Source organism: Marmota marmota, unplaced genomic scaffold (genome assembly GCF_001458135.2).
Source record: "Marmota marmota marmota unplaced genomic scaffold, marMar, whole genome shotgun sequence".
Taxonomy (NCBI): domain Eukaryota; kingdom Metazoa; phylum Chordata; class Mammalia; order Rodentia; family Sciuridae; genus Marmota; species Marmota marmota.
The window spans coordinates 9,650,140-9,672,200 of NW_025999945.1; the positions used below are offsets into that span (position 1 = coordinate 9,650,140).

At 39.7% G+C, this 22,061-nt stretch overlaps 1 protein-coding gene across 5 annotated transcripts in view; it reads right to left on the reverse strand.

Moving 5' to 3' along the window:
- The window catches only part of Myof (myoferlin), a 148,681-nt gene that overhangs the window by 54,451 nt on the left and 72,169 nt on the right, over positions 1–22,061 (reverse strand). For all 5 annotated transcript variants that reach the window (XM_048801765.1, XM_048801763.1, XM_048801762.1 and 2 more), the window contains 7 exons: positions 20,072–20,196; positions 18,451–18,567; positions 9,951–10,128; positions 8,293–8,417; positions 5,539–5,645; positions 3,143–3,335; positions 1,508–1,663 (listed from right to left, as the gene is read on the reverse strand). In XM_048801765.1, the coding sequence (XP_048657722.1) occupies positions 1,508–1,663; positions 3,143–3,335; positions 5,539–5,645; positions 8,293–8,417; positions 9,951–10,128; positions 18,451–18,567; positions 20,072–20,196 (1,001 nt within the window). The remainder of the gene's footprint in view (positions 1–1,507; positions 1,664–3,142; positions 3,336–5,538; positions 5,646–8,292; positions 8,418–9,950; positions 10,129–18,450; positions 18,568–20,071; positions 20,197–22,061) is intronic.

Sequence of the window (22,061 nt, forward strand, 5' to 3'; positions counted from 1 at the left end):
CCAAAATTATCTGAAAAGGTTATTAAAATAATCCTTGCTTTTCTAATTATATATCTGTATGAGACCAGAGTTTCTTCCTATACATCAAATAACTTATTCCATCAGTTGAAATGAACAGATTTGAGAATCCATTTTTATTTCTGTTAAGGAAGACATTTAAAACGTTTGCAAAAATGTAAAAGAGTATCACTCTGTTCTCTGATTTTTTTCAGAATATATCATAAAAATATATGATTCATGTTAACATGCAAAAAGTTTATGTTGTTATTTTGTTGTTGTTTTGTGGTGCTGGGGATCAAACCCAAGGCTTGTGCACGTTAGGTAAGCATTCTACCATTGAGCTATACCTCCAGCCCCAGCAATTGCTATTATTAAATGAATTAATAAAAATTTTAAAATTTTCTGATTTAATTTCTATTTTGGCAAATATTGATGTATACAACCCACATAAACAAAAGCTCTCTGGGTCTTTAATAATTTTTAAAAGTTTTATAGGAGTCTCAAGACCAAAAACCCACTGAATTAAATGGCTTCTTAAACTGGATAATGAGTACTAACAAAGTAAAGCTACAAAGCAATTTCTTAAAAGCATTTTGCTGTCTATCCAGTGAGTTCCAAAACCTAATACAGAGAACGCCCCTCTGCCTTGTCTCCTGCCCCCTGTGAAGTTTTATTTATTAATCAGTTTGCTTCTACCCACTGCTGAGGTCAATTATCATTGTGGTTCTATCTTAAGTAAGATTTATTCTGCAAAGAACACTTGAAAGAAGATAATCACTCTGATTCTATTTACACCTTCCTGATTAAAGAGCAATGAGTACATTTATTAAAAGTTAGCAGATATCTCCTTATTTTAAGATAACCTTCTTCCTCAACTCTCCTTTTTTCTTTCCTTTGGTTCTCCAAATGCACACAGAGGTTCTTCACCAGGCTTCTGGGACTTTCTCAGAGCTGATGCAAAAATGTCAGGTGTAGGCGTGACATGAGTTTCTCTGGGAAAGAGGTCCAGTAGCTTTTATTAAGCGCTTCAAGGGATCCATGACTCTAAAAAAATGTTCAGAACTCTGCCCTAACATAGCAATTCTCAAAAATTTTCAATTCGAGGACTTGCTTGGTTAGAGCAACAGATTCCAAAGACTAGCAATACCACTTTCTCTTTTTTCCCTTAAACACTCACTAAAATGAAGGGAACAAAGGCATGCTTTGACATGAGACATTAGAGTAAGTAGACAATTCGTGCCAGAAAGCAAAGCACTTACAATGCCATGTTGATATTAATAACACAAAGACATCAGGGAGGTGTCCATAACCGCCAGTCTACCTCAAATCACTCTGAGAATTATCACCCCTCGTTCTGGCCCAGTCTAGCTGCTATCTTAGCCAGAATGGGCTAGAAGTGATGACAGGCACCCTAGCCACCCAGTGATTAGTAAATTATAAAGAAGTCTCTTCTCCAGAATAACAGTTTTGCATTTAAGTATTTATACTACAAGTGGAAGACATGTACCTTCAAAAAGATGGTCTGGGTTTTCCCACAGTATTTCCCAGATGCATTCTCACCACTGGTGGAGTATAAAACCTGATGTGCAGGAATTCGTGCATAGGCCAGTCTTTTTTCTCCTCGGATCATCCAGATGATAATGTCAGGCATACTGTTCTGTGGCTGGGCATATGAGACGGCGGAAAAGAAAGCAAAGCAATGGTTAGTCTAGATGCAGAGAGATTGGGAGGAGATGCAGTAGGCTGGACTCCCAGGGCCTCATTCAGCAAAGAACATCTTCTAGAACCACACTGTGAGCATGCAGGGTGGGGAGGCAGGCCAAGGCTGGCCAAAGGGAATAGAGAGAATCAGAGGGAGCTTCATCCTGCAAGAGCTCTATCTGCTCTGCTCTGGGAGGTGTTTTAGGAAATGTTCCCTCTTATCATTTGAAGAAAGTCATCAGCAGCAAAGGGCTACAGGTTGCATATATTTTATAGAACACAGAGCATCTATACCCCATAATCCAATATTTGCCAAATCTAAAAATTTTAGTTCTTAACCCCCTCTTTTTTTCTGATCACTATAGAAATCTTTAAAAGTACCAAAGCATACAAAATAAGAAATAAAAATAACTTATAATTAAAATATATTTCTTTACACAACTATATTACCATGTACCTGCTATGGTTTGAATGTGTCTCCCAAACTTCACTGTTGGAAACTTTGTCCCCAGTGTAACAGTGTTGGGAGGTGGGGCCTAATAAGAGATCCTAATAATTAAGTCACAAGGGCTCTGCCCTCACTAATAGATTAATTTCAATAACTTGGGTGTGTTGGTTATAAGCATGAGTTCAGCCCCCTCTTGCTTGCTTCTCTCTTTCACACTCTCTGGCCCTGCAGCTTTCTGCCATGGAATAAGGCAACAAGAAAGTCCTCACCAGAGCAGGCCCCTCAATCTTGGACTTCCTAACCTCTAGAACTGTACAAAGTCTTTGGTCTTTACAAATTACCCAATCTGTGGTATTCTGTTATAGCAAGAGGAACTAAGACATCCCTTTACATCTGACAGACAGGAGAGGTCCTTTTACTCTCTTGTTCTTCTGGGCCACCAAGGTAAGTGGCAGCTAGCATTTACCCCACATTTACCATGTGCCCTGCACTGTGCTAAGACTTTACATGACCATCTTTAAATCTTCACACAGCAATGCCATGTACTATGTCCATCTCCACTTTACAGAGGGGAAACTGAGCCTAAGGTAGGTTGAATAAACTGCCCTAAGTTATACATGATAGATTCAGGACTTAAATCCAAGTCTTTCTAACCTCAACCAAAGCTGATGGTATTTAATCCTCTGTACTACACTGATCTGCTACTACTCAAAGTATCACTCAAAATATCCTCTTAGTACTGTGGAAATCATAATTTGTCCCTTTTGAAAAAATTTTCCAGAAACCAACTCAAAATTATTTTCCTGCTCTGATTTCAACTGATTTTCACCCCTCCCCACCCAGTAGCATCCCAAGTCCAATAATTTTTTTATTTTTTTATGTGTTCACTGATCCTATGTGACATCCTAGATACACCATCTACCACCCCTATGCTGGGGCCATTTCACAGACTCCTTCTTCCATGTGTGTGTGTGTGTAGTTTAAAAGTCTTACCTCTTCAGTCAGTTGCATTAATTTATCAAGCCAGTCCTCAATTTCTAACAATGTGGACTTCACATCCGTGGCTTCAGACCTCATCCTCACAGCTGCCTCCTGTATCTGGGATAGAAATCTGTACCTCAACTTCCGGATCTGAGTATCAAGAATTGTGACATTAGCTTTTCCTTCTGTGAGGGGCAAGGTGTATCTAAAGAAGGAAAGAGAAGAAACAGTGAAGAATAACAATCTAGGTCGAAAAACTGTCATTTGCTTTTGGTTTCCATCTTGCAAACCACATCAGTCTCCTCAGGGATTCTACAAGCATTGCCTGGTTTCAGCTGCAGTTGAGGATATCTTGCATATGCAGAGCAGAAAAGGGGATTAACATTCTGAAGCAATTCCTTGGGCTTGACCTAAGGTCCATGGAGTCACACTGGGAAGAAGATGGATATGGCAGCAGCTGGGAGAAAGTGACCTTCCTTCTTTTTGCTTCCTAGAATATTTGTATGGATCCACAAAATGATGGAGGAAGTTAGAGGTCCTTTAGATGAAGTGTTAACTTTGGGACCAAGAACCTTTAGGCTGTCTACAGGTGGGCCTCAGACGGTCTAAGAAAAGCATATATGTCTGTGAAAACATGCAGGTGACATACTTACGATTAACAATAGGCAGCATTGGAGCTACTTATCTGGGTACGCTAGTAAATTGTGGCTCTATCATTTACTAGTTCTGGGGTCTTGACTCAATCTCTTGTTCCACTATCTTCAAATGTGGGAAAATGATATCTATTTTTATGGAGAACATTCAGATCCATGCCTACTGTACAATAAAGTCTAAATAATACTGCTCTCATCACTACCATCATCATCTCACCCTGGTCTTCATCATTATCATCATCTCATCAGATTCTCAAAGGGGCCCACAAGTTCCAAAAGAGTAAGAACCACTTGTGCAAGCCAAGACCCCATTCAAAATAAGACTTGGGAAGACTAATGACTTCTGTAACCCCAAAGGGTTACAGAAAATGGGGCCCAGACTGGCCTTCTGCCCTTCCCCCTCACTATGGCAGCTAGTAGGACCACAGGGTGAGGTTGTCACCAACTCCAGGAAGTCCTTGCACATTGTCTCACACAATTGTACAAGTTTTCTCAAGACAATTAGAATTTCCAATCATTTGAATTTCACCCAGCTCCTTAAATGAAGGAAATCCTCGAATGATTTCCCTTAAACACTGAATTTCCTGTCACATAAAGTTAAAAAGGATTCCAATTGGATTCTTCAAAAACAGCTCATATTGTTTGCCTCAGCAAACCTTAAAATTCCCAAGAATTTTCTACATGAAAGTTACCAATTGTTTCTGTCTTATTTCATTAATAAGTATGGCAATATAGACAAATGAAGACCTTGGAATGATTCTATAAGGCAAAAATATACATGAAAGCTCTTGGTTCAGAAGTCACACTTGAGACCTGTGTAAAATAGATACTGTGAAGCACAGGGTAGGAAGAAGGCCTGAGAGGGTGAACTCAACTCCAGGTATCAATTTACCTCTTTGGGCTTCTGTTTTCTCACCCATAAGATGAGGAGACTAAGAGAGGATCCATTAGGACTCAGTTATAAAATTCTCTGAGTGCTAAATAAGCTCCCTGGTGGTATTTTGATTTAAACTACTTTTCAATTACTCAGCTAAACCACTAGAAGGCACCAGAAGACAGGGTGACTTAGGGCAGTACCCTAGAGGGGGAAAAGTGCAGGACTCCTGCTGTTAAAGGAAAAGTCCTCAAAATGCTTTTCTTTCAAAACTTCCCTGCCCACTGCTTCATTAACATATTTAAAATGATCTTGGAGTGAATCACTTCCCTCTTTGATTTCCAAATGCAACAGATCTGAGCTGCTTCCCCAAGTCACAGCTGGCTCAGGTCCTATTTACTGGTTTTGCCACAGTGTTCACTAGGCACTCAGTAAAAGAGCAAGTAAAAAGAATGTTTCTAAAAATGTGTTTGTGAATTAGGAATATTGTTCTAAAAGCCAGATGGATGCTCCACCCCCAGATGCTATTCTCTGAGAGAGCCAGGAGTCTCCCTTGGTCAGGGCAGTGGGCATCATAGATCTTGGGGAAGCACAGGCAGAGACCTGCTTCCTCCTCCCCACACCCACCCCTCCCCAATCTGCCCAGGGCCACTTCCTGGATTGGGGCCTCTACCTCCCCCAGCACCAAATCACAAAGCAGAGCTTTTCCTGGCGGTGATTCTGAGACTCCTCCCAGTAAGGGCCTTTTAAGAGGCCCAAATAGTTCAAATTCATTTGTTTAAACAAATAATTGAGACAATTCTAGACGCTCTTACACTCTTAGAATTTCAGGAAGGAGAGCATGGGCTAGGAATGCTGAGATAGGAATAAGATCACTATACCTTGTGTCTTCTATAACATCATCTATCAGCTTCAACCACAGTTCAGCCAGCTGGTTTGCGGGAATTTTACCTTGTATGCCTGATTTTAGAGCCTCTATGTTGGATTGCTAAAGAATTTATAGAGAGAAAAAAATAGTTGATAATTGTGCATTATGCCATATATTCAGCAAAGGCTTCACTTAAATTTCCAAGGGGGGGAAGCCATTAAAAAACTTTTTATAGAAAAGTCAGAGTTATTTTTTTCCCCACTTAAGAATACTCACCATAGTTTTTAGCAGTGCTTATTTTTTCTTCAAAATGTAATCATGTTAAAATGCTAATATGTTTACGTATTAAGTTATCACTTAGTTTGGCCTTTGAAACCATGTAAGTATTTAATGTATTCAAAAAAATAAATAAAAAGAGCAGGGCATAGTGGCGCACACCTGTCATCCCAGCAGCTCAGGAGGCTGAGGCAAAAGGATTGCAAGTTCAAAGCCAGACTCAGCAAAATTGAGGTGCTAAGCAACTCAGTGAGATTCTGTCTCTAAATAAAATACAAAATAGGGCTGAGGATGTGGTTCAGTAGTCAAGTGTCCCTGAGTTCAATCTCTGGTACCCAAATAAATAAACAAATAGAAACCAGCAAGAGTAAGAAGAGGACCCTAAAAAAGACTATAAACAGAAACAAAATGGACCTAATCATACTTCAGATGAAAATAACATAATTACACTGATCCTACCCAGGTAACTGTTTCAAACACAATATTTTGACTATACTTCTTCAGTGAATGACAAAAACAATCATAAACATATCAAACTCTAATTAGTAGGCTTGTTTTTCACCATGGTTTATCTGTGGATTTTAAATTTGAATTTACTGAATATATTAAGGATAACAGAGGCCAAATTTCTCACTGTTAAGAAATATGAGAATAAATGGTATTGGACTGGAATTGGGGTATCTTAAGAACCCATAATCATTAGTATACTGATAGATAAAGGGGTAAACATACATTTATATAAGTATATAAACAACATATATTTATGTGTGTGTATGTGTGATCATGTGCAAGTATGTCCTAGAAATAATGACCTATCAGTAGTAGTAAGCACTTTAGTACTCAGATCTTATTATTTATTTATAATATGTTTTAGTTGTAGATGGACACAATATCTTTTCTTATTTTGTGTGTGTGTGTGTGTGTGGTGCTGAGGCTCAAACCCAGTGCCTCACATGTGCAAGGCGCTCTATCACTGACCTACAGCCCCAGTCCACCCCAGATCTTATTTTTTAAATGTCATTCCCTACTAAAGGAGCCACAGCTCCTTGGAGAAATCATGGTTCCAGGGCTGGGGCAGACAAAATACAAGATGTTCCCAGAACTAGTGTTAAGCCATGCTGAGCATCTGCCAACACAGAGGGTGAGGGAATGCTCACCACAAGGAAAAGCTACCATCCTGGCCAGATTAACATGGAATTAGAATAGACTGGTGGATGGAGACAGCTTATAAGAACAATGAGGGTGCAAAAAGCTGAAGACTCTCCAGAATATAATTTGAATAAAAATGTGACTAATTCTCCACAAATTCCCTTAAGAAAGGGGATTAGAAATTAATATTCCAAATACATTGCATATCAGTGGTAACAATTATACTTAATTTAAATTGCATAATGTTCTTTCCATATTTTCTTTATAACATCAAATAATATTTTTAGATTTTGTCAGAGTTTTAGATCAAGTATAATCCCATATGTCTTGGTTCAGCTCTGGTAGTTGAGATCTTATGAAAAACTAACAATAATACACATTTTTGTGTTTATTTGTACATTTTAATTATACATATTAATAGGGATATTTCTATACATGCATTAATCATATATAACCACGCTTTTTCCACACCCTACTACACCAAACATTAATTTTGAAATTAAAACACTAATGCTCAATGAGTTTTATCTATACGTGATAGGAATAACTTAGCATCTAAGACTTAATTAGAAATATCCCAAACATATCTTCTTTTTCCTTACTAACCTAGTTGATCAATGTCAGCAAGATGGCTAATGGCAGATATCATGTCTATGCAGTTCCACCAAAGGAAACCAACCCCCAACTTCCAAACAAGGTAGTTCCTCCAGTCTGTAGCAAGAATAGAAAATGTCGGGCACTGGTTTCCCTAAGCCATCTCTTCTTATAGTGAAGATTTCTACTGTACTAATAGCAAAGCCCTAAAAATTCCATATTGCTACTGGAATGAACCACTCTTCCTACACAAATTGCAGCAGAAACTATGAGTCACCTCACCCCCTGCATCCTCCCTCTGCCACAATAAGAACACTTTTATCTGAGCATATGCTGCCCAGGCACAAGACTGCATTCCCCATCTTCCTTGTAGTTAGAACATGTCTACATGACTGGGTTCTGGATAATGGAAAGTGAGTAGAGATCAAGTGTATGACTTCTGGGTCTTTCCTAGAGTAAGGTCTCTGTCATCTTATGCCCCCTCTTTTCCCTTTCCCTTAGGCTTGAGGGTGAATGTCATGGTGAGCTGCAGACAGTGCTAATTCTTAGTGATGGCAGAGCAACAAGGGGGTCCCCAACATCATTGAACTTCCCTATCAGCTTTGGATCACTTATCTCAACTGTTACTACAGAAATCACTTTTGCCTTCTTGGACCACTGCATTTAGAGATCCATGTTACAGGGGCCTATTGCATCCTGACACATAATTCACTCTGGTGAAAAGGAAATGCCAAAAAGATAAACTTACCAGCCGTTCTGCTATGACTAGGAGCGTGTTCACTGCATCCAGGCGGTGACTAATATCCTCCCAGTATGAAGTCAGGGTAACAACTGGCTTTGTGTGGGCCCAAGGCAAGTAATAATAGTAGTTTCCTGGTATAGACATGAGGAGTCAGTGGACCCTGGACCCTTAAGGTAGACAACATATTTATTAAAGAAATGTGCAGACGAGCTACTGATTAATCCATGTGCTTGCAGAAAGACCTGGGATAATTGGGTTCTTTATTTTTATTCAATTAAGTAACAGAGATAGAAAACTCTCTTTCATTTAGCATGTTTTGAACATTTCTCTAAATTATCCCTGTGCACTGAGCCCAGCGACCTCAGGATCTTTTTAGTTATTTGGGATCATGCATCTGAACATCAATGATGATTATAAAGCATGGAGGTAGAAAATATAGAACATCAGAGATTAGGTTGAATGTATTTGTTCCTGAAAACTAATTTTAAATAAATATTTTTATTGGGAGGAGGGAAAAAAGTGTTTTTCATGTTCTTTGTAGGGCTTGCATGGAGTTTGGTATTAATTAGTACTATACTGTGATAAAGAATTAACAGCTAATGTTTTCTAGGGCACTTTGTTGTAAAACTGCTTATGCAAAAGCTAGGTAAAAAAAAAATTTGGCAATGCCTTTGGGGTATTTGACCAGGATTCATCTCTCCCTTCTCTATGCTGTCAAACCATTTGTTGATACTTTTATTGGGGTGTTATACCTTTGTCTTCTACTATGGTTTACAGTTGCTTTTTAGTATCTAAGGAGATTGATTCCAGGATCCCTGTAGTGATACCAAAATTCAGGGATGCTGAAGTCCCTCACATAAAATGATGTGATACTTGCATGTAACCCCTGCAATCCTCTTGCACACTTTAAATCATTCTGGATTACTTACCAGACCTAATACAATGTAAATGCTATATAAACAGTTGTTGGACTGTATTGTTTAGGGAATGATGATGAGAAAAAAGTCTGTACATGTTCAGTACAGATGCTTTTTCCCCATATATTTCAGGCCATAATAGGTCAAATCCAATGATGCAAATCTGTGGATACGGAGGGCTGACTGTATTTTACATACTACAATAGAAGCTCCTTAAAAGCAGGGACCATTTCTCACTCATCTTTGTTCAAAAACTGACTGCTATTTCATCCTCACAACACCTCTGAAGAACATGAAGAAACTGAAGGTTAGAATTAGGTGATGTGGTCAGGATCACAGTGCTGGTGAAGACCAGAGGCTTGATGTTTCCAGTGCCTGAGCCTGAGTCCCATCTACTTCACCTATTCAATACAAGAAAGATTTGGGAATAATGGGGGTAGGAGCTGCTTTAGGAGCTCAATATTAATCAGAGTTGCCATCTTGGGACTTTAAAAGGCAGAGCTAGTGTCAAAGCCGGGCATGTTGGTGGGGGCAGCTCTTGGCAATGGGACTTGCAAATTCTTGGGTTAGAGCTTTCTTGAAGATGCCTAAACTCCAGCCACACTCTTCCTCATTTAACCTTTTTGTTTCCCCTAATGCTGTGCTGAGGATAATGGCTGCCAGAGTGAGACCAGAGTGCATGCTTCTTGTCCTGGGATGCACTCATTGTTAGCAAGCATAGGACCAAATGGTTAGTGTCAATCTTACCATCAAAGACGGCACGACTGTATTGAGTTGTTGATGCCAAGGGCTTACAGGTCATGTCAAACTTGTTGCCGTAGTTCCCAATGCTGACCTCAAACTGGATGGCCTCGCCAACATCTTGCAGCATGGTGGCTGAATGGAACACGGCAGACAGGCTGTACTTCCGCCTTCGCTGATATTTCTATACAGTATGAGCAGACATAGTGAAGTTCAGTGAAGTTCCTTTTGCCTGTATTTGCACACGGATTGCTAACAGATGTAATTTTATAAACCCAGTTGATTAGTGCTGAATTAAATACCAGTGGAGAATGTTCTTGGACCCAGGAATTCCCCTTGTACTCTCACAAATGAGCAAAGAGAGAAGTGCCAAGATATACATCACTGTGTTGACTGGAATAAGGGTAAAAAGCGGCAACAATACCAAGTCTACCTGCAGGCCACAGGTTAAACAAATCAGGTTACTGTCATATAAATGAATGAAAGTTCACAAAGACTTAAGTATATCCATAAGTGCAAAATAGAGAAAGGGTGTATCTTAAGTGAATTCATTATATATTTTTAAATAGTGTCACGAAGGAGTTTTGGAAGAATATAACTCAAATTGTTAACAGTAGTTATATTGGAGAAGACAGATTATACAAACTTTACTTTTTAATTTATATATGTTTATTTATTGGAATTGCTTAAGTATTATTTTTTCTAGTTTAGAAATAACAATAAAGCAAAACAAGCCAGACGCAGAAAGACAAATATCATGTTTTTTCTCATATGTGGAAACTAAAAAAACAAAGATGCCCTGAAAGTGGAAGAGGGACTATTATGGTCTGGAAAAGGAATGATGGGGAGAAGGAAGAAGGGAGATAAGAGTGGGGGGGAAGAAAAGGAGTGGGGGACAAGATCAATGACGGTGAAAATCATTGATTTGTACAGCTAATACATGATAATAATTATAATAAAAAGAAATCACAATAAAGATTTTTAATGTTAGATTTTTAAATAAGTGAAAATAGGTAAACTTTCCCTTCTTTAAATTACTGGTTTGTTAGGGGCATGTGTGAGAGGAAGTTGAAAATACAGCCAACAAGAACCACACTGAGTCTATCAGCTTAACAGAAATGACCCTGAGCCCTCAGGCCTTCCTTCATGGGTACGAAAAATCTCTTGAATCTACATGCTGCCTCAAATCCTTGCTCACATGACATTTCTCCTTCTTGTTGGCCTATATCCTCGCTGAACTTTAGGCAGTTTGCGTTCTTCAGTCAAACAGCTACGCGATGGTTTAAGTAGCCATACTTTGCCATGTGTGGAAACCCTGCCATTTACTATTCTGCCATTTACTATTGCCTGCATCCAGAGTCTGTCCTGGAACCCTGTTGGTATCCAGTCTCTGTGCACACTTGCCCCAATAGGAGGTGAGAACTTCGGTGTTTATCATCACAGCCACACGTTCTATGCTCCATTGGTGAACTTATGAGACCCACAAATGACTTGACAAATTTTTCAATGTAGCCAGTTTAATTCAAAAGCCCTTAGAGAAGCATCCAGACTTGTGGTTTGAGATTGGAGGTATCAGACTTTGGCATAGAATGACTTTTTGTTGTTGTATTTGTTTTCTTTCCAAAGTTACCTCACTAGCAATTTTGTGCTACAATCTAAATAGGAAAGTAGTGACCTATTTCACCTCCAGGATGTTAATAAAAATTACTTGAACCCAGTAGGATGTTTGCTAACTGATTATCTTTCCTTCATTGTCCATCTGTACCTTGGCTTTCATTCAATTAAATGAATCACAATTATAGGTGGATCTTCTGACTTGTATGAAGCAAGAATGTGGTCATATAATTGTAGAAGTACTCATGCAATCATTTCAAAACTTTTTAAAAATTGTGGTAAAATACTAAAAAAAAAAAATTGTTAGATGTACAGTTCAATGGCAGTGGGTACATTCATATTGTTGTGCTACCATTACCAGCCATCCACACTTAGAACTCTTTTTAATCTTGTAAAATTGATGATATGTACTCCTCAAATAACAATTCTCCATTTCCCCCTCCCTCCAGTCTATCTGTCTCCATGAATTTGACTGCTCTAGATACCTCACATAAATGGAATCAGGCAGTATGTCCTTTTGTATCTGGCTTAATTCACTTAGCAGAATGTCCCCAATATCTTTTATGTTGTATCATGTGTCAGAATTTTCCTTTTCTTTCTTTCTTTTTTTGGGGGGTGGGGTGGGGATGGTATTGGGGATTGAACCCAGGGGCACTTTACCATAGAGCCACATCCCCAGTCCTTTTTATTTTTCATTTTGAGACAGGGTTTCCATAAGTTCCTTAGGGCCTTCCTAAGTTGTGGAGGCTGACTTGGAACCTGCAATCCTCCTGCCTCAGCCTCCTGAGTCACTGCATTACAGGCATATACCACCGCACCCAGCTAATTTCCTTCATTTTAAAGGCCAAATACATTCCATTGTAAGACTATACCTCACTTTGTTTATCCATTCATCCATGGATGCACACTTGGATTGCTTCTTCTACCTTTTGGCTATTGTGAATGATCCTGCTGTGAACATGGGTGTGCAAATATCTGTTTGAGTCTCTGCTTGCAATTCTTTTGCATCAATACCCTGAAGTGGGATTGCTGGATCATAGGGTAACTCTATTGTTCATTTTTGGAGGACTGTTTTAAGAAACTCTGGCAGTGCATGTAGCTTGTAGTCTTGAAAAATCCCTGGACATTCCATCATTAGAGTCTCCATTTTGGCTAAAGGAAATTTTTGACATGGCATAATTAACTTCCAATAAGACTTTGTCAGAAACCCCTCTGAGCTTTAGTATTTATAGAAGTCTTTCTAGCAGGGCGATGGTGCACACCTGTAATCCCAGCGGCTCAGGAAGCTAAGACAGCAGGACTGTGAGTTCAAAGCCAGCCTCAGCAATGGCAAAGCGCTAAGCAACTCAGTAAGACAAAACAAAAATACAAAAAAAGGGCTAGGGGTTGCTGGGGTTGTGGCTCAGTGGTGAAGTGCTTGTGTAGCACATGCGAGGGCCTGGGTTCGATCCTCAGCACCACATATAAATAAATAAATTAAATTAAAGTGTTAAAAAGGGGGGGGGGGGCTAGGGATGTGGCTCAGTGGTCAAGTGCCCCTGAGTGCATTCCCTGGTACCAAAACAGAAGAAGAAGTCTTTCTCTCAATTGCACACTGAATCACCTGTGGGGCTTTAGCCTGTGCATTGTGAGTTTAAAAGCTTCCCTATCTTGGTCCACTGTCACTTTTGTAGAGGGGATTTGGGGGATTGAAGCTACTTGTCAGGATCTCTGTTTTAACTACTCACAACTAAGCCCTTTGAAACTATTCATACTTCAGAACTGTGTAGAAATTGTGGGCTTGAGTCTAAATTGTGTAAAAATTAAAAAGTAGGAAGTTGTTTGTATTAGTCAGTATAACTTCTAGAGAAGGGAAGGAGCTAAAAATAGGAAACATAATTTGGGGCCTGAGTCAGGGCACAGAAGAAAATAACTGGTACTTAAGCCACAGCTATCTGTTAAGCTAGAATCTGCGGAGGACAGACAGTTCACGGGGATATTCAGGAGGGTGGAGATGCTGTGTCTGGCTGGGTCTGCCATTCCATTAGAATTTCTTGGATGCTCTCATGCACAATTTGCAGCCACCCCCAGAGCCCTGGTAGGACCTTCACTCCGGAGATTCTGAGCTCTGAAAGTATAGTCTGGGCTTCTGGCCATCACAACTCCCAATAGAGGAACACACTGTGAGCAAACTGCTATCCACGGAGCATCCTCGGATCACTCTGCAAGTCCAGAGTCTAGGAAGAGTATCCCTGCCATCTGCTCCTCTGTCCTGGGGGCCCCATTGCCCTACATTAGGGCAGCTGAGAAATGGGCCTGCCTCTAGACCTTTCCCATTTCTCCTCTGCCTTAAGAATACAAAGAGATGGAGAAAGGAAAAAAACAATAAGCACCATTTTAGAGAAGCTGTGAGCCTCAGCTTTTGTTCAGGACCCTCCCTTAGTTGCCTTGGGGCAAAACTGCTTACTGCAAGGGAAAGTTAAAGAATGTAAACTATAGTCTGTTGGACCGGGATGGATGGATGTTTCTTTATTGTGTAAGGCTTGGGGGTTCTCCTTCTAATCTTCAGTGACAAGCAAAACACAATAGATGAGGTGGCATAAGGCAGGATTTCAGAAGTCATTTTGGGGAAGGAGGAGATTTTTTGCTAAGCGGGTTACTGATACAAGGTAACCGGTTTTGAAAGAGGCTGAGGGTACAGACATGAGACATTAAAGGTCAGTAACAAGGAAGATATGCTCCAAAGAAAGTTGCTCAACTTGACATCTTTGACCTGTTTATTAAAGGTGGCTGATCACTGTTGGAGCTGGTGGAAGAATCTGAACATGCTGTTTCAAATGATATTTATGGAGCCCTAAAAGTGGGCCAGAACAAGGAGAGATCTCAAGGAGGCTTCAGCTGAGTGGGAGAGAAAATGCGATTCCATAAAAAGTGCTACGAGAATATGTTAAATCACACACAGGAGGTGGGGAAAGAGGAGCAGGGAGGATGTGGTTCAAGAACAGATTCCTGAAGATGGAGAACAAAAAACAGGGTCCTTCTGGGACAGGGCAGAGGTTCCAGAAGCCAGCAGGTGCTTGAATAATAATTGGTCTGCAACATTTGATCTCATGTCTGCCTGATTCCTTCTGTAGAAGTTGCCAGGTTGGCCCTTGTGGTACCCACTGCATTGCAAGATCCCCTGCCCAGACCCACTTGGAGCAAGCTCAGTTCTGCTCTAGGGAGATGGGGGAGTTCTTGATCCTCTAGCAATCATGTTGCCTTTTTGTTGTGGCCTTTTGAGCTACACCAAAAATTTTTGTATTTGCATATGACCCAGGATGTGGCACCTCTGTAAGGTGGACAAGGGACATATGCACTCTAGGTTGACTGAATTAACTTAATCTTCCTGCAGTGGCACAAATGTGCCAGTCTCATTCTCCTCTAGGGCTCCTGGTTGCTTCAAGTGTGGACATGTCCTCAGAATCTCAGTTCCTTTCCTTTTAGTGATGTTAGGCTCTTCCATTTCTGTTTCATTTCATTTTTTTTATATCTGATTTTTTGTTGTTGTGGTTGTTAAATCCATAAAAAGCTATTTTGTTGTCTGTGTTTAATAATTTGGAGCTAAAAAAATAAATTCTCTTTTATATGCCAGTTAATAAAAAGCTATTTTTTTATATTGTTGACACATACTGTGGACAATATATATTTTTGGCTCTTTGTTTGTTTTGTTTTTTTTTTTTGCTTTTATTTTCATTAAATGAATGAAGTGTGTGTTTGCCTGTGTGTATGTGTGTGTGGGTGTTATTTGCACTAAAGAAAACTAATTTGATTTTGCATTTCAGTTAATAAAGGGTTTTTATTTTATCCTTTGTTTGGTCCCTCTCCTTGCCATGTTTCCCCTCCTCTCATTATGGTTGTTTGAAACAAAGAGAAGAAGCATGGACTTAAATTGTGTTCAGGTGATGGAGCAAAAAAATATAGAGAGACATCATAATGGTAGAATGTTCATCCGCCATGGTATTTTTTCACACCTTTAATTCTAGCTAACATCTTTAAGAGCCAATTTAAGTCCATAACTACTCAAGTCCAAAACTACATGCTGTCTCTGTGCATTTCCTTGGAGGCCTATAGATGGTTTCTAGCCATCTTTCTACATGATTCTGGCAGTAAATAGCATGAAAGTTACCTCATCTTTCCATCTGCCCTCTCCTGTTTTTCTTTTTTCTTAATTTGTCTTCAAGGTCTAGTGTAACTCCTAGACTTTAAAGAGTTGATAGTACCATAGAGTGGATAAAAAGACGCTGACCAGGACCTCAGTGACCAGAGGATCTTTTGCTTTTGGTTCTGGGTCTCTTTAGCACATAAAAAGGACATGAAATGGGTGTGCATTTTGTGATCTCACAGCAGAAACTCCTGGAATCTGCCCTATGGAGGCTCTTCTTGGTATCTGACCTATTCTTCAGAATTTGGCTTAAAGAGTCAGGATAAGTCCAGCACTCAAGGTCTTGAACTGCTCTTGGTCCTTTTTGGTATTATATTATGTGGACTGGTCTTTTGTGTCTTAGTTTGCTTGGGCTGATAAACAAAAATATCATAAGCTGGGTGACTTATAAATAATGAATATGTATTTCTCACAGTTCTAGAGACTGGTCAGTCCAGGATCTGGGTGCCAGAAGATTGGGGGTCTGATAAGGGCCATCTGACTATGTCCTCACTTGGTAGAAGGAGCAAAATAGTTCTCCAGGGCCTCTTTTAAAAGGGTGCTAATCTCATGAAGGCAGAGTTCTCATGATCTATGCACCTCCTAATACCATCTCCATGGGCGTTAGGTTTCAACACATGAACGTGAATATTCAGACCATACCAATTTGTAAGGAATATCTTCCCCAGATTACAGGAATCCTCAAAATTCAAGAGCATCATAATATTCTAATATTTCCCTAGAAACCAAAACAAATTAACTGAAAGTTTGGAGGAAGGGGGACTTTTATATCTTAATTTAGAGTTGCTGGCCCAGTGCCAAGAGCAGTGAACACCAGCCTCCCACTCACTGTGCACACCTGGTGGTTGGCTAGGTGTATCGACTAGCATTTCTCATGCCAGCCTCTCACCTCTGATTTAAATTCTCAAATTAGCACACATCAGGAGTGGTCAAAATTCTTAATGTTTCCTAATATACATCAAGGAATTTTGGGATAACTCAAAAGTATCAAAACCCTTAACGTTAAATCCGAGAATAGTATTATGGTATCAATTGCATAATTGCATATGTGTTTGTGTAAGGGGACATGGGGAGTAGGGTGATGTGGAAGGACTCACTAATTTTTTGAGAGTTATCCTCCATTGAGCTATTGTAAATACCTGGCCTTTATATTCACTTTTGTATGAAGTTGGTTCAGTAAATAAAGCCATCTGAAGACTTTAAAACTAGATGCATTAATGTAAAAAACTGGAAAAACTGTCATGTAAAAGCTGTGAATGATCTCTGATTCTAGAGGCAGAAATATAAATTCACATCAAGATGGACCATTGCCATTTTTTTTTTAGAAAAAAAATCACTGAATTGATCCTTAACTATAATGGAAAGCAAACACCTGCCATTGTTCTTTCACAATTTAAATAACCTGAATTGAACTGTTAATTTGGGAACACAAATTTTCAAGTGCATATTTTAGCCAGGGCTATCTTATAATCTTTGCTGACTAGGTGGGGAGAAATCTTTCTTTCCCTGTGTGAAGTTGGGCTGATTCCCTGCAGCTTGCTTCTGGGGTGAGGCAAAATGAGGGGTGGAAAAAAGCAATCTCAGGAAGAATGTGGAACATGATCCCTTCCTCTTAAAGGAGGAAACAAAGAACTGAAATTGGTGCAGCTCGGAAATTGGACTAAGGATGTTCTAAACATGCTGGAAGACTGACTGTAGGATCCAAGAATATACTGCTTTGGATGCTAACCCAATATAATCATCTTCTTGGAATTCAATAAACAAAGTTACATTGTTCAGGGAGAAAAGGGAAAGTTTTCTCTCAAGGGAGTGAACATTCTCCCTGTCAATCATCCTGAAAAGCCTGAACTCAGTTGGGAACTCATGGAAGCTGGAACTGGACTCTGAAATGATGTGTTCAGGGCACTACCAAAGTCCAGAGAGGATGAGAGCTGAGGCAGGCTGGGAGCTGACAGGAGAGCCTGGGAGACCCAGAAATCTGCTACTTTGTGGTTTCCATTCCACTGTGTTTCCCTATTCTTATTCCAGAGCTGAAAGCTTTTGGAAATTTACTGTTTGTTTTCTCCATAAAAAATGAGCGCAAGGCCTGTCCTGTGTTTGGATGGAGGGTAAAGAGAGGGCAGGAGCAGCCTGAGGAAGCTGGCAAGGCCAGGTGGTTTGGAACCAGCAAGAAGTGGCCCTGAGCAGAGGAGTGTCAGTGAGCAGGCTGTTCTTGCCAACAATCCAGATTTGTGGGACCCAAGAGCATTGACCTGGGATTCTCAAAAATAGTTAGGAAGGTGAATTTGGAAGACTTCCTGTTTTCAAGGAGAAAGCAGGGCTCAGAGATATGCCAGCTGCCCATGAAAATGGAAATGACTAGTGGTGGCTCTTATGGCTACCTCCTCAGGACTCCGCAGCCTCAGTTAGAAAACAGGGCACACTCAGTTTGAGGTATCTCTCTCCTCTTTGCCTGTTTTCAGTAGGGTACTAACATCTCAAAGGATTCACATCTCCTCACTCTCATAGGGCTGCTGGACATACACGGAGAGGTTGTTGAGCAGTTGCTATGAGGCAAGTCTTTCTCCAACTCTTCCACAGTTGACCCTTCAGTCCCTGGAGTCCCCTTTAGGTATGTTTGTTCAGGAAGGCCCATATCAGCCCTTTTACCACCAATCCTCTAAAATAACCCTTTTCCATTCGGCGAACTATTCATACTCTAACATTTACCTCAACAACCAGCAGGTCATCATTTGAAATGGGCTCAAGCTTCTTATCTGGTGGTGTCTTTTCAAGGAAAGTGCTTAATTCAACCAAGATCCTGCCTCTGTAGGCAACACCTTCTCCCTGAAAGGCAAGAACACAAGATTATCCTACCAGACATGGATAACAGCAAACACAACTCTGTCTTTTGGGCAGGCTAATACTGCTACAATCTCCTTCTCGTGGGTCTAACCTCCAAAATAGATCTGTCAGCAACTCTTGATTTCTTTTTTTCAATTGATTCATTTTTAATTGGTACATTATAGTCATACATAAAAATGGAATTCCTTGTGATATGTTCATACATGCACATGACAGAGTTTGGCTGATTTTATTCTTCTCTTCCTCCTCATTCCCATCCCTCCTTCCTACCCCTAATTCCCCTTCCTCTTCTACATGGTGTCCCTTCTATTAGTTTCATGGGCTTCTTACTCATGTTTTTTAATTCCTTATTTCTCCTTAGCTTCCACATATAAAAGAAAACACTCAATCCGGTATTTTATTTTTATTTTTTGTGGTGCTGGGGATTGAACCCAGGGATCTGTGTGTGCAGGACAAGCACTTTACCAACCAAGCCCTTGATCATGTCTTTGATTCTAAAAGAAGAGCCATCTACTTGAAGAAGAGTCCCAAAGAGTGCCATGGGGTTCTAGGGCAGAAAGCTGTCTTAGCCGTGACTGAGGACAGAGGCTTTTAAGCCATGCTCTGAATCTGGAAGGGGGTCCAAGAGGCAGGGAGGTGGAGGTGAATGCGAATAAGCTTCCCTCATCTTACTCAAGCAGAATAGCTCTGCAGTTATCTGTGTTAACTTGGCTCTTTTTTCCTTTTTCTCAGAATAAGGAGGTTGCCATGCTCAAAACTGGGGCAAGTCTCAGTAGCCAGGAAGTAAAGGAGGAAGAAGTTCTGGGTGTAGTGGAGAATGAGGATGAAAAAATGGACACTCGTCTCACAGTCGCAGCAGCATTGGCAGTAGAATCTTCTGGAGACGGAGAGAGCACCCCAATTCCACAGCTGTCTCCCACCTCTCTTTCCCAGGACTTTTTCTCTCTAGCTTTGTCCCTTTCCTGAACCATGGGAGATAACCAAATGACATTCAGCTTCTGTTATAATAGAAAGAGCATTTCTCATCTATTGGGCCCCATCTTCTCATCTATGAAGGGAAAGAGTTGGATCAGGTCAGGGATAACAAAGTGTTTCAGCAGGCAATGCATGTCACTGCAATTGTTAGCAAATTCCTGGAATATGGTGTTGAAAAGAATTGCAAGGCAGCGTGGTGTCTTATAAGAAAAGAGAGCCAGCATTGACCCTTGATGTCTTCTGTAAGTGTAAAAGTTGAAGGGAAGAAATGTCATTTGCTGTCACCAAATTAGACTAGATGATCTCCAGGATTCTTTCCTATTCTCACATGCTAAGAGTCGAGGAGTGCCAGACTTAAACCCTTCAACACTTTATCAGTTGTGTGGTGGGTCTGTGTGCATACATGTGTGCAGGGGATACTCCCTAAATAGGATATTAATTACAATATTATAAGAAGAAATCACATTAACCAGTGCTCAATAATAAGAAGTTGCTTAATTGAGAGACTAACCTTTCCAGTATTTAGCTCATCATAGGGGTCTGGGAATCCTGTGTACTCTCTGGGGCTTCCATAAAGGTTCAGGTAGCAAGGTCCAAATGTCGGAACAAAGCCCACTTCTGTTTCTCCTGTATTTGCTGAGAGATGGACATCATCATTGGATTTCAGACTTTTAATATTCAATATATTGAAATAAATGTTAGTTATTAGCTAGTTAAGAGAGGTTATTTTTCTCCACTTCATGAGTTAGTTGTATTAGTGAAAATTATAAGCACTCGTGTGACTTGTCATATATCCTTTCTGTTATTATTATGATATGAAATAAAAACATTTTGGGGGTATTCTAGGCAAATATATTCCTACAAAAAGATAAAGCTATTCAATTGAAGAAATAATGAGATTTTTAAGTTGATCACATTTTTTGCAAGTTTATAACTGGCATGGTATTAAACACAAAATTGAAAATTGGGGTAAAAGATCACATTGTTTTGAGAGGTCATTTAAATGGTACATCAGATTAACTTAATTTGTTCCAAAAAGATATCAGTTAACCTCAAGCAGTTAGTGTAAATCTGGCAGATGCTGCTAAAAATACATTTAAAAACTTGTGTGTAACAATGAACTACCTGCTTATGGTAATAATAAAGTGTTATTCAGAAGTGATATAAAAATAACCCTTCACAGGGCTGGGGTTGTGGCTCAGTGGTAGAGTGCTCACCTAGCACGTGTGAGGCCCTGGGTTGGATCCTCAGCACCACATAAAAATAAATAAATAAATAAAATGGAGGTATATAAAAATTACCCTTCATTACTTTGTATATCTGATTATCATCTGATAAACTCTAAATTTCTGCTGTTTGGACTCATCAAGACTACTAACCACTAAAGAGCAATGATAATGTAAGGAAATAGTCAAATCAAGAGGAAATTGTGGTGAAGGCTGGGAAACATAAGAACTATTTCCAACAATCTGAATGATCTCTATGTAAAAGGGATAAACTTGTCTACAAAAGCAGAGTTAGGACCACTTCTAGGAGATATATGGAGGCCAACTTTGGTTCACTCAGTGTAAGGAAGAATGTTCTATGAATTAGAGATGTCAAACAATGAACAGAAGACATTGGGGTAATCAAAAGACGTGTTGAAGCAAAGATTTCTGTCTTTCAGGCTTTCTTGTCTGTCAAGATAATTCCTGTTATGGATGTGAGGTTGACCTGATCACATCAATGGACTTTTGCAACTTAAAGTTCAAAACTAAGGGTGAAAGGTAAATGTGAAGTAGCAGGTGAGCAGAACAACCATGAATAAACAATTGACCTAACCATACAGATGTATTTCACTGTCATTTTCACTAGGTGAAGCTCCCTGAATGTCTAAATGGAAGTATGCACTTTCAGAGGGAGGTAGAAACCAGGCATGCTAGAAGAAATTAGCCAACTAAAAATCTCAGTGAAGAGAGGCAAGGGAGGGGCATTTAACTTAAGATGTAGAAAAGTAATACATGATAGTTTAAGAATGACTCTTGGTAAACACCCTGGGTGTAACATTTCCTATCTGTTTGGGAATTTTTTGTGAAACACAATCAGGATCAACAGTTTTCCTAACAGATATTTCTATAAATCATGTTATTGTCTTCCAGAAAAATGAGCTGGATGAAATAAATGACTATTCTATCAAATCATACAAATTGGTTTGGCTTCATCCATTCTGCTATATGGAACATTGCAAATTATTAATAAGTAGGATTTAGACTTTTCTTATAATAAAATATTTCAGTGTGGGGGAGGAAAGTTGGGTAGGAATAAGGGATTAAGCAGAGACTCATAAAGAAGGAAAGAAGTAATTTTTAGAAGATGAATATCAGAATGTTGAAATACAGAATGTTGATGTTGGAATGGATGCTAAAGCTATTGCTCCCTTCATGTCACAATGTGGATGGGCAACTAGACCTCACAGAGGTGAGGTGAATTGTCAAAGACCTCACAAATTGGTAGATTAAGAT